This window comes from Manis javanica, chromosome 12 (assembly GCF_040802235.1).
Source record: "Manis javanica isolate MJ-LG chromosome 12, MJ_LKY, whole genome shotgun sequence".
NCBI classification, from domain to species: Eukaryota; Metazoa; Chordata; class Mammalia; order Pholidota; family Manidae; genus Manis; species Manis javanica.
In genome coordinates this window covers 14,750,482-14,763,401 of record NC_133167.1, presented here as the reverse complement: position 1 = coordinate 14,763,401, position 12,920 = coordinate 14,750,482, and the positions used below count along the sequence as shown (strand labels likewise).

The 12,920-nt window shown below is 46.5% G+C and overlaps 1 protein-coding gene across 4 annotated transcripts in view; it reads right to left on the bottom strand.

Moving 5' to 3' along the window:
* EPHA4 (EPH receptor A4) overlaps positions 1-9,265 on the bottom strand; it is a 134,567-nt gene extending 125,302 nt beyond the window's left edge. For all 4 annotated transcript variants that reach the window (XM_017671538.3, XM_017671536.3, XM_017671537.3 and 1 more), the window contains exons 1-4: positions 8,921-9,265; positions 8,363-8,486; positions 5,310-5,377; positions 504-1,167 (exon numbers count right to left, since the gene is read on the bottom strand). In XM_017671538.3, the coding sequence (XP_017527027.1) occupies positions 504-1,167; positions 5,310-5,377; positions 8,363-8,453 (823 nt within the window). In that variant the 5' untranslated portion in view covers positions 8,454-8,486; positions 8,921-9,265. The remainder of the gene's footprint in view (positions 1-503; positions 1,168-5,309; positions 5,378-8,362; positions 8,487-8,920) is intronic.
* Between the last annotated feature and the right edge of the window lie 3,655 nt (positions 9,266-12,920).

Below are 12,920 nucleotides of genomic sequence, written 5' to 3'. Positions count from 1 at the left end.
AGGAAAAACTGGACTTTCTTCACACAGCTTGATTTTAATCAGGAGGGAATTAGAGCAACACAATCCTAATTTCACATTCACATCATTTATGTACATATATGTAGGAGGAGAGATATTTACCATCTTTGCCACTTTACCAAGTCTGTAGACAGGAAAACCATGGTTCAGAAATGTGCCTGCCCTCTTTAAGTGAGGATCAATCAAGCCCCTTTCTTGAGCTTGTTCATTTACATTTCAGAGGGAGCATCAAGCCAGTTCAGATCTAAGTGCCTGTTAGCAAATGTGTTTGGCCTTCTGCTGAATACAGCAGCATCATTTATTTTGTCAGTATTAGAAATGTCTTAGCCTTGCCACCTGGAGCTATAGCACTTACTCATTAGAGCCCTCTGTCCCACCACATCCCACAGGGGCTGCTAATTACTGGCTTTACTCCATTTAGTCTCATCTCTGATTTAATTACGTGCACTAAGCCCTAATGAAAAGTACAATATGGCTCTTCTTACCTTGGCATTCTCCATTCCGCTCTTCATGCCCAGCATTACACAGGCAGTTGCCAATGGGTACCAGCCATTCGCCATCTGCCCCACAGTACATTTTTGGCACATCCTTCTCTTCTGAGTTGTTGACACAAGAGCCTCGAACTTCAACCAGGGAAGACGTATCAGCCCCTGTGATGGTGTCTGGAAACTGGGCCAGATTGCGAACGGTGAGTGGACACTTCTTATAAAACACACGGACTGACACCAGGGCGATACAGGCCCCCACATCCTGAAAAGCCAGATAAAACCCCTTTTTACTCAGTGGCCCTACATCCCGGATCTCAGTGTTCAGCTTCATGATTCTGTCTCCAATGTCCACTTGGGTGAAGCTCTCATCAGCGGCAATGGTGTCAATCTTGGCAAACTGGCTTTCTCGGATAAAACGCTCCTTGTCGCTGTCTGATTCATAGTAGTACAGGTTAAACGTCTCCTTGCATGTCCCCATGACACCCGGAAGACTGTTGCAGTCCCTCAAGGTGAACTTGATCTCAATGTACACCCTCTGAGCCCCTTCTCGTGTGATCCAATCAGTTCGTAGCCAGTTATTCTGGCTGGGCTCCATCACGTTGCACACTTGGTAGGTTCGGATTGGTGTATTTTTTTCATCCATTATACTCACTTCCTCCCACTGAAAAGATCCAAAGGAAATGTATCAATTACAAAATTTCATCATACAGTGATCTGTCAGTTTTGTTTTACCCTCATAGGGCAGGAATGGTATCTGTTTACATTAGGAAGAAAACTACTGGACACCTATGCTCACTAATAAAGCATCTTGAGAGGTAAGACAGTATTTTATTGGGGAAGTGGGTTTTTTATTTTTATTTTTTTATTGTTTTGTTCTTTGGCCTAAAATCCAGAAGCACTGGTGGATTTATTGCTTTATGAATTCGCAGCAGCTCCTTGTGGTGGTCTAACAACCTCAAATTCACCTATTACGACAGCTACAATTTCAAGTGGCAACAGTTCAGATTTACTCATAAGTGAAAAACTACTATGTGCATTGTTCCAACAACTGAGCACAGACCTGCAAATTAAGAGCAGGAAAAGTTGAATTTGGCAAAGGAAGACAATTATCAGTTAATAGTGATGCTCCTGTCAGAACTTCGCTAATACCTATAAAAATGTCAATTGACTTTCTTCTTTTCTCTGGCACCATCACTACTCTTTAAAGGGGGTAAAGAAAATCTCACCATTCTGGTTTCAGTAATCCTGGGAAGACAGAAAGTAAACTTTATGGCTGGATTTCTCAAATATGCTTCATTTATAATGGTAGCACACTTTTCAAGAGCATGTATTCAATTAAGAAGTGTGCATATTCTTATTTTTAAAACTTACACGCATACGTCAACAAGAATGCACACATGCTTTGCTTCTACATATTCTGTGGGTATTGAAAATAATATATTAAGTGGCATTTATGATTGAAAGCCCACAAAAATTAAGATGGATGGTAGAGTTTTCTTTGCAATCTACTTCCTAACATAAAGATTCTAATGGTGGGACAAACTGAATTCACTGTGACTAGAGCTGTTCACTCTTGCCATAGTTTAAACTATAATCCTAAAAGAAACAAAATTGTTCCAAGGCTCGTACAAGGCCAAGAGACAGCCTAGAATTCTTCATTAATATCTACAGTAATGTATTCATACAGATCTGGTATAAATCAGCCGAAGTGTCTAACACATGAATATAATTAGAAGAAAAAAAAGGATAGTTTAAAAAAATTCGTATACTGTAACAGCTCCACTTAAAGTTCCATTCAATCCAATGAAGTACGTCGAATCAAAATGTATCTTATAACAGGTTTCCCATCTGTGCACTGGAAAACTATTAATGGATGGAGATGTTACTATGTGAAGAAGGGCCATAATGCATAAAATTCTATATCCCTTTCATTTGCTACCATTTTGAAAGTTGCACCTGGGAGGGATAAGTGCCCTTTGGTGATTAAAATTTCTTTTTATCCACTAAGGAATAAATCACCAGTAATTTACTAATTTGAGGAAATACATGTAAATCCAAAAATAGATTCCCGCCTTCAAAAAAAACCTACTCTTCATGCTTCTCATCTCAGAACAAAGGGAATATGGAAAAACACATTTATCAATGTAAATGAAAGCACAAAGGAGTATCTCCACAAAGTTATGTAAGGGTAATTCAAACTTAATGTGAATTTTCCAGCCTTAACCCAATTGTCTAAACATACGATCAAGTCCACCAGACACGTGACAAATCTCCCATTAATTTTGTATTTTAAAACCAGCATCAGAAACTCAATATACTTTAAATGAAAATTGCCAAGAAATTAGATTTTTGCTACCATGTTGCCATCAGAAGCCATCACTTTCCACTGTTCTCATGTTCTCCATAGTTGTTAAGGGGAAAAAAAAAAAAGAACAGAGAGTTGTCTCTGGCTATATTTTATATTTTATTTTACCCAGTGGTATTGTCAAATAAGGTTTCTTTTTGTCTATAAAAACAGCAACAAATAAATGTCATTATTATACAAAACAATGATCCCAAGTTTCCAGCCAAGAAAGAGGTGAACTGTTCTAAGAGATTTCAGAATAATCAAAAGACTCAGATATACTTTACCCTCAGCTAGAAATAATTTTTTAAAGCCACTCTAGCCCTACTTGGTTGATATCCAGGTCATCCTTTCATTCCAATGCTGAAAAAGTCCTCTTCAATTACAATATCTAGAAACTAAACTATATAATGTGGCACATAATTTCTCAATGGTTACAGTATATCCTGGAATAACTAATTATTTCACACACAAATAAAATTTCATTTCTAACCCCTCACAGTAATACTTAAAATGTTACACACATAATATAAGAGGAAAAAAATTAGCTTCTACATTCAGAAGTCTACATTCAGCCCATAAAAGTTCTGGGTTATATACATCAGCTATATGCATGGTATATTTTTAGAGAAGTTAAGATAACCAGAAGTTTTTGTCTAGAAAAAGTGACCAGGTGTTGTTTTTCAGTTCTTGGGTTGTGGGGGGGGTGTACAGGGGTGTGGTGAAAGGGTGGGGGAGGGATAAGATGAGGACAGGGATAGGAAGGGGCGGGTGGGGGGGATATGTCTGCAGCTTATAAAATTGCAATAAAAGCTTTCCAGAAACTAGTTTGACTGTACTAGAAAATGTGTCACTCCTTGCTTTTAAATAGGTCACATGTATATTTAGTTTAACAGATTAGCTCCAAAATCATACTAGATGCATTCTTTCTTCAAACTTGTGAGCAACCAGTAAGAAAAGTAAGGCTCATTAAAAATTTAAATGCAAGTACTGATACCTTCTATCCTCAACTTTGCCAGCAGCTCTTAATACATTCAACCTACAGAGCAATACCCTTGGTGTAGCCTGGGAAAGCCTCCCTGAATCGGTGACCTTTCCAGGGTATAGGATTAACAAGAGCCTGACTCTCACAAGATAAAGCTGTACCTTTCTTCACATTCAAAGGATGAGGGCAATTGCCGGCAATCAGCGGTGAATACAGCCTGTCTACACTGCCAGAGGCCTGCCAATCATTCTCCCTCCTTTTAAAAAAATGGTTTTGAGGGCAGACTAGAATTTTTCAGCAGAGACCCAGCTAACTGCAGTCAAGTTCAGAAAAACAGGAAGGCAGGGCAAGCTCCATTTTATTTCAAATAGATTTTAGGACCTGCTTTGGAAAAAGCCTAAAATCTCCCATTTGCAGAACTACCTTCTTGCCTTATTTTTGAATCTTATCTTGTACAACAGTTTCTATGAATTTTTACTATTTTAATCCTTTATTGTTTTTCCGTGGACGGTGTGAGGCATCACAATTTTTGTGTAAGACTCCCAATCTTTCATTTCCATTGTTTTTAATCAATTGACTCAGTCATAGACAATCAAGCATATAAAGATAGAATGATATGCTCGATTGAAAGAATTTGAGGGTCATTTCAATTTGGCAGACGCCAGAGTTACATGTATACTGATTTCTATCCAAAGCTGATTCATTCTAACCTGTTATTAAGGGGGGAGGGTGGACTGGAAGAATGTGGCCATTGACCTAATTCTATTCTCTAAACCTTCCAATAGAGGTAGTGATGGCAAACTCGAGAAGAAATGAAAGTGATGTACTCTCATACTTTGTAATCACCCTACCCAATCCCCAGAGAACCAAGATTCCAAATACTTAAGTTTGTCACATTTAGCACCAACAGTGCATAAACTCGGATCTGCTTCTGCATATATTGTGCCTTTGGTGCAAATTCAAAAGGCTTTCTCTGCAAGAGAGCAGCAGCTGATTTGAGGTGTGACAGCAAGGTGAGAAGCCCCTACTTGTTTACACACAAAAGTAAACTCGGGCAATGTTTTCTCCCAGGTCTCTTTATTTATTCATTTTCCTCATCTGGAATCACAGTTGGTCTAAAATTAACCCTGTCAGGACTTCATGGCCATTGCAGTAATAGGCATTCATACATTCTAATTTGGTCCCCAGATCGTATTTCTTTGTCGGTATTTTAGTTTTAAATGGGCATAAGTCTATGCCTCTACCAATATCCTCATTTTGAACCCCCTTTCTGCCCTTTTGGTTTCCAGTTTTTCCACGACAGAGCGATCCAACGGGAGTATAGGATTTCTCCAACAAAGCGTTAGTTCACTTCATAGGCCCTGGCGGAAATTTGACCCCCTCACCACAATCAACGAGAATCAAGCCATTAGGACTCTCAGAAAGTTGCTAATCACTCCTTTTTACCCTTTGGATCAGAGAACTCAGAACTTACCCCTCCCTCCAGAGGGCTTGCTATCCACCCAAGTTCTCCCTGAACGGATCTGGAATCCAATAAGGTAACTGTCAAAAAAAAAGAAAGGAAAAATAGATTAATTTCCAATTGCAAAAAGCCAATACTACAAAAACCATTTTGCCTGAGCGTTTCCATATGTTCTCAGGGTGTGCACATCCAGCTCTGATCAAAACCTAAACTTGGTCTCACTTATGTAAATAATCATTACTCACTTGATCTCCTCCCCTCTTTAAATGTTCAGGTTCTTATTTATTTAAACTTGCTTAGCATTTAGAATTCCATCCCAGGACTCAGTTGATACATTTTCTAAGAAGGATGAATAGGGAATCTCAAGTCAATTCAAAAAATAAATACATCTATGTATGGCAGTTACACTCCAGAGCAAAATCGGCATTCATCTCTACTAGTTATTTGTTTTTGCAAGTTTCCGATGACCACATAACTCATCATCACGGTGACAGAGCTACAAGTGAATTCTATCAGAGAGTACTCAAAGGTTCAGGAAAAGGCTCTTTTCCCTACCATTTTTTTCCCCTCCACTACCAGATAAACAGGTCTTGGATGGGCCATTCGCTCTTTTTTAAACATCAGAGTTACAGAAAGCAGAAGGCAGATGTGCAGAATTAGAATGATAATACAGTGAAGTATTCTTTTTCCCCAGTCTTTTTGAAAACAATTGGAGACTCGTCCTCAGCCCGGGAGGAAATCACCGGTTTGAATTTCAGGTATGGAGTGCTACCTAAAAAATTAGTATGCTTGTGCCGCACCTTAAGACTATGCATAAAAGCTTAGGTGGGTGAGGGGCCAGACAGCGGCTACAGACCTGCTGGACCTCTCTTAGGAACAGAGGACACTGGAAAGGACGCAGTGAATTCCCAACCTCTTCACAACCCCTTTCCCACCAAGGTCTTCAGGCCTGGGGATCAAGAGGCTGATCTCAAAGGAACCACTGGGTTATTAATTTGATCAGCAAGGCTGGCTCTTCAGGCTGGGGGAGGGATTGGGATAGGAAGCCATCATCCTTGCTCCTGGCACCTCACCTCTATCCGGCTCCCAGGCCCCTGAATCCAGCCACCTCCACTCCTGTCACCCTTAAGTCAAAAGAGTTAAAATCAGCCTCTTCGTCTGGTTTTCCTGGGGAGCCAGAATTCCTGGGGTCTGTTAATTGTTTTAAAATGTTGAACATTCCCTGGGTCGCTCCCGCCCGGAGTGGCTCCCCCTCATTCTCTCTTCTCGGTCCCTAGAGAAAAGCCCGCTACATCCATTTGGATTTATGTAAGGTGGATTAGGGACACAAAGGGAACAATAAGACCCAATTTACAAAAAAAGGGAGGGAGTGGAAAGCGAGGGTAAAAAGGAGGAAAGGAAACGTGAGGGGAATAAAAAGCAACAAAATGAATTAATTTTTAAGGGGCGAAGAAGGGTCAGGGAGGGGGGCTGGCACCCCCCCTTCTTTCTCCATCGGCCTATGACTCCATCAGCACCTTTTTGTCTAGGGCTTCTAAGTTCTGCTTCTAAAATAAAAAGGAAGGAAGGGGCAAAAAGAAAATACGTCTGTGCGAGAGAGGTCTTCAAGGACGTCCTAGCAAGTGGGAGAAGTCGTCAGAAGAACGCGGGATCCACTATTCTGCTAAGAGGAATGACCCCTGGGGACCGAGGGACAGCCGCGGCGACGAAGGCACCAGAAGCCGCGTAGGAAGGAGGGAGGAGATGGCAGAGCGTGAGACAGCGCCCCTTTCCTCCCAAGCAGTGTCTGCCGGGCAGGTGTGTGAATCTCTGAGTCTCCGTCTGGCGAGCTCTGGGGACCGGCTTCCCAGCCAAGGCTAAGTTGGTTTTTGGCTCCCTCCTTCGGAACACAGAAAATGATAGATTGCACAAGGATGCAAGGACGTATCCCAGCGAAATGGACGGATGGATAGATGCATGGAGGGAGGGATGGGAATCAAGGGGGTGGGGGTGAAAGAGTAGGCAAGACGTACGCAAGGCTAGATGCACGCAGGCTCGAGCACGAGCATCGCCGGAACCCACGCGCACACGATCGGGGTACTCACGTACAGGCACACAATCGTCCGCGTCCACGCGGGCACCCGCGCACCCACATACACGCAGTTGCGCGCGCGCGCATACAAACACAGACACACGCACACTCGCCTTTCTCTGAGATCATCAAAAACTAAACGATCGACCCCCACACTTCCCCAAGAAGGACACGCGCACACACAATCCCTTCAACACGTCCGAATAGACAAGCAGAAACCTGAGCACGGAGACGCGTCCAGTCGGTCTCACACCTCCCTCCACACTAACTCGGTGTACCTTTCTAGGCAAAAAAGCAAAACAACTTGCCGGCGGGTTCCCCAGGACTGCAGGGTGACTTGGGGAGCTTGGGGCTCCCTAGGTCAGCGATCTCCCCCCCCGGGTCCGAGGGGCTCAGAGGAAAGGTGTCTTGACGCCGGGGGCTAGAAATCAGGTCACTGTCGACCTGAGAGCGGCGCCAGGACCGCCGCGCGACGGAGGCCCTGAAGCCTGGTCCCGGGGAGCCAAGGGCTTGGGAAACTTTGAAGAATCCAGAGCTCCAAAGCGTCCGCAAGAACCCGGGAGCACCGATCCCTCACCGCGCGCCGGGCTTTCGTGTCCCCCTCCTCCGGGGCTAGGTGGGCGAGTGGTGGTAGGAAGGACTCGATCCACAGATTTTAGTGATTTGTCTTTCCTAGTCCTGGTCTCGGCTCCCTGTACCCCCTCGGGGCGCCTCGAGCTGCCTCGCCAGCGGATGCTGATAAACTTTGTCCTTTCGCTATAAACTTGAGTAGCCCCGCCGCATGCACGGGTCACCGCCCCAGGGCAGGCTGTCGGGCCGCTCCCCGCCTCCCCTTCTCAGATCCCCCCGCCCCGGCCCCTTGCTCCGGCGTCGGGGCGCACCTCGCACGCCGGGATTCCCCCCCCCACACCGCCGGCCTTGAGCCTTCGGGGACCATTCACCCCCGTAGATCGGCCCCTCTGTCCCCGGCTGCGGAAGGCCGCCCCACTCTTACCTTCATTCGCGGGGTACACCCTGGAACCGGTGACAGCGTCGCAAATCCCAAGGAGAAACGAAAAGAGGACGAAATAGAAAATCCCAGCCATGGTTCGTCGGTGCCAACGCTGCTCCTACCGCTTCTATCCCAGTGGAATAAATGCTTAAGTTAGGAGTGCGGCAGGCTGAAGACATTGCCAAGGGGGTGGGCCAGGCCCGTGACGTACACACGCCAGTCCGGGGCCCTCGGCCAATGGCGGCGCAGACGGGGGCCCCACCCCACCCCCACAGAGCAGGGCCCGCCCTGGTACCCCGCCCCGTCCGGGGCTCTGCGGGGCGCGCAAAGTCTTCCCGGTCTGAGGGGGGCCAATTCTGCGGGGCGTTCGCCCCCGCTAGAGAGAGGTGGCGGGGTCCCCGGACGCCACCTCAGGGGGCCAGCCCCTGGGCAGAGGAACGGTCTTCTAAAGCCTCCGAACTGACAGAGGAGTCCGAGGAAATGTTGGCAGCCCCTTTCCCCCACGGTTGTTTTGAGATGGAGGAAAAAGCTTTTATTGCAATAGGTATAAAGTTGACCTGCCTTTTTTTGTTGTTCCTCGCTTCTGAGGGTCGCAGTGTTCGCCTCTCGCGCACCGGGGCCGGAGCTGCGCTCTCCCCCTCGCGCCCTGCCTCAGCCACCCTCTGCCACCTGTCCTGGTCTGAGTCTCTATGGCGTATCTCCGTAAGAAACGCTCTTTTGGGGGAGTTTGTGGCTTGATTCCTCCTTTCTTCCCAGGCTCCTCGACTGCCTGGAGAGCGAAGACCTAATCGGTCCCCAACGTCGAGCGCAGCGCCTCGCCGGAAGCTGGGCTCGGCGACTGTGTCCAGAGGGGAAACAAGTTACTTTTTTAGCAACGGAAAAGCCCCCTCTGGCCCCATCTTACGACGTGGGTCTGGCCTCGGCCCCGGGACGGGACCCCCCACCGCAGCAAGGAGACGTGATAAGGCCTTGGCTGCAGGGAGCGTTGTGGTTCCCAGGGGGAGTCCCTTGGCACCCGGCCTGGCAGGTCCGGGGCTCGGGGAGTGGAAGCGAAGGGCTTCCCGTGGGAGCGGGAGACCGATGCTGCCCCAGGACGCCCGCGAGCGCTGGGAGGCCGCCCGGCGAGGCTCTGCGCGCAGCCCGCGAGCGCTGGGAGGCCGCCCGGCGAGGCTCTGCGCGCAGCCCGCGGTCCTGCGCCGGGCGGGCCACTTCTCAGCACACCGGAGACCGCAGTGGGCCGCGGGCCGCGCGGAAATCCTCGCAGCAGCCCCGGCCGCGGCGCCGCGGAGCCCCCGCCGACCTCCTAGGGGCGCAGGCACGTCTGCGCCGTCGCCCGTCCTGGGAAGCCCCGGCGGCGGGCGCAGCCACGTGAGCGCCGGCCGGAGCCCGCAACGCAGCGACCCCCGAGGCTACTCGGTGCTTTTGTCCGGACGTCTGAAGGGTCCGGATTCCTGACGAGTTTTCCCTCCTTCCTTCCTCCTAGAATCCCTTTAGAGGAGGGCCGGGTGTTCTCCCAGGCCCGGATCCCAGCGGGAGAGCGGCGGCGGGGAGGTGGAAGTGTCTTTCCCGCTCAGGCAGCGGCTCATCGTGAACCAAGCGCGCCACCTGCCGGCCACATGCGGGAGTGCGTGGCCCCTGCGGAGGGCCGAGCGGACAAAGACTGCAGCGCGCAACCCGCACAAAGGAGGTGAGCAGACGGGTATTTTTGCATCCACCCGCCCAGGTATCGCGCACCCCTGCCACCTTTGCGGTGTGGTGGCGGGCGGCGGTGGAGAGGACCCGGGAGTCCCGTCGCGCTTCTGGCCGGCTGGATTACGGAAGACGAAATCAGAAAACGTTTCAAGGAGAAACTCGTAGTCAACATCCCAGGGGTTGCCTGAGTCGCTGCTGTCTCTGAAAAAAGGGATTTTAGATAAAGCGGAGGGTTTAGGGCGGTGTGGAGGAGAAAGCAGATCGCGGCCACGGTTTCAGGTCATTATCTCCGCAGCAGATGGTGTCTCCTCCGTGGCTCGAGAGCTGCATTCGTGCAAACTCAGACCCGGGCTAATGAGATGGGCAACTTTTACTTGAGCGCGCCTGGCGAGGCGCTGGGCACTAGCTGTGTTTGTCGGTGGCCTAGAGGAACAGTTTTGCGGTTCCAGGCATTTTGGCTTCTCCGTGAAAAACGTTCTGAAATGCCCCTGAATGAGAAAGTGGGTTTTAAGTTACTGTAGCTATTGATTTCACGCAAGCAAAAAGGGAGGAAAACGCACACGGGGGTGGGGGGTGGGGAGTGTGTGTGTGTGTGTGTGTGTGTGTGTGTGTGTGTGTGTGTGTGTGTGTAAATTATTTAGAATAACCGCACGAAGGCTCTGTAAGGAATGCATGTCTAGGCTCTTTCATCTTCCTGAGTTTTGTAGGAAAAGAAGAGGAAGATTGGTCCCTGTCATTTGGCACACAGACTCAAAAGAGAAAAGAGCAATCGGAATTCTATTTAAACCGTTTTTAAACAGTAGTTGCTAGTTGCCTCTGCACAGGAGTTTGAGATTTACACGTATGTGTGGTTGAAATGAGAAATTGCCTGCCTGCCTCCTTAAAAACAGTAAAATTTCTAAAACATGTACCTTTTTTCCCCCCCTAGGATATACATTCTGAATATTAAACAGGGCTGCCTGAAAGCAAATCCTCATTTGCTTGGGGACATTCAGTGACTTCCCCTTTTTTCTTCCATTTTCCCCCTTCAGGCCCCAAAGCAGCCCAATAATCTGGAGGACCAAATGGCAGGAAATGCTAACTCAGAAAAACTCAACTAGAACTTCCTTCTTTAAAGCGTTTCTGAGCCAAAGATCAGAAATGAGCAGCTAAAAAGTCTGTCCATTATGACTGCCTAGAGGAAACTGTCTCCAAAAAATAGGGCAAAAAGAAAAAGTGGTAGTGGCCCTGGCCCACCGTCAGTGCAGAACTCCCCATTTTATTGTAAACACCCAGGAGGTTTCAAGCATTTGAGAGTATTTGCAACAAACCAGTTGCCCTGGGGAGTCATGAGCATACAATAGAATGCCGTATGCTTTCAAAAAGTACCTAAAATCACCTCCTTTTAAAATAAATTAGCTGGACTCTAGAGTAAAACAAGTCCCTCAACTGCTGTAGGAACTAGACGATATTTTGAGTCCATTAGAAGATAAGTGACAATAGGTATGCTTATAAGCTTAATGTGATTCAATAATTTGAACATTTTGATACACTTTTTCCTTTTTGTACAGTGCCTAGGGCAAAGACTTGAGCCACAAAGTACATCTTAAATGCTAAATTGGATTAAGGATGGATTTCAAAGGTGTTTCCAATTTGTAAAGACATTTTAAAATAGCACCAGGTATCCCAGAGTTTCCACTTCTAAGTGGTGGGCCAGTTTCACCAAAATAATGAGAAAAGGTCTTTGACCTGTGGACAAATAAGCAAGGAGAATGAATGGAAAACTCGAGAAAGAAGTGAGCATGAAAGGATGCATCCACTCTGCCTTTTACAAGACACTCTTGAAAGATTTTTTTATCTCATTTAGCTGGACTTCCCTGGATGGAAGTCTTTTTATAAATAACATGGAGCCCCCAATAGTACTGCAGTGATTCCCTGGTGTTGCCGGAACCAGAATTTTCAAGACAGACATCTAGCTGGTATTTTACTAGCTGTGTGTCTTTGAGTAAGTTACTTAACCTCTCTGAGATTTGGTTTCCTTGTCTGTGAATTGTAGTTATGTGACACTTGTACAAATTGAGTGAATTTTGTAGAGCACATACAATACTATTGGGTACATGGTAGGCAGTTATTATTACTCTCAAAAAATATTTAATTAATTATTTAATAGTTAACATAATACTCATTAAGCATTATCAATTCAATTTAGTAATTTTACATTATTTAAAATCATTAGTCCATACTTTAATATTAATTTAATGATGTCTCACTTAACAAGTGAAAATTCGTTTATTCAGCTTCAATCTTCCTTTCCCCAAGGAAACCAGGCACCATGATTTCACTCCTGACACTTTATTTCAGGAGCGTCTAGAGCAGGGAGGGAGAATACTCTAAATTCTTCACTCCTTTCATGGTTGATTTGTTATAGCTCACACTCAACTCGTATCCCTAGATGATTAAATGAGATTTGAACCTAGAAATTATAGCTGTCTCCAAATATAATAGTTTCAAAACTAATTAAGTGAAACACAGTATGAGGAATCACAAGTTCACAACCAAGTGAAAACATTGGTGATAATGAATAATCAAAACTCTCTGCCTAATGAAATATCTACCTTTATCAGAAAAACGATCCCAACCATAACCTACTCCTTCAAACACAGTAACCTGAAGCCACATTTTGGTGGGCTTCCTGAAGCTCCCCAAGAAACCCTCTTGAAGATTTCATCCTTTGATGTCAAGGCTTTGATGCTATGTCTTATGCAAATGAGAAGCAGGGCTCTTCTTAGCCCTGTACATGTGAGCGGGAAAGACGCCTCGGGAGTTCAGGTCTTGCCAAGTCAGAAGAGTGAGAGCAAGACAGAGGTAAAGGTCCTCAGAGTCACTGAGA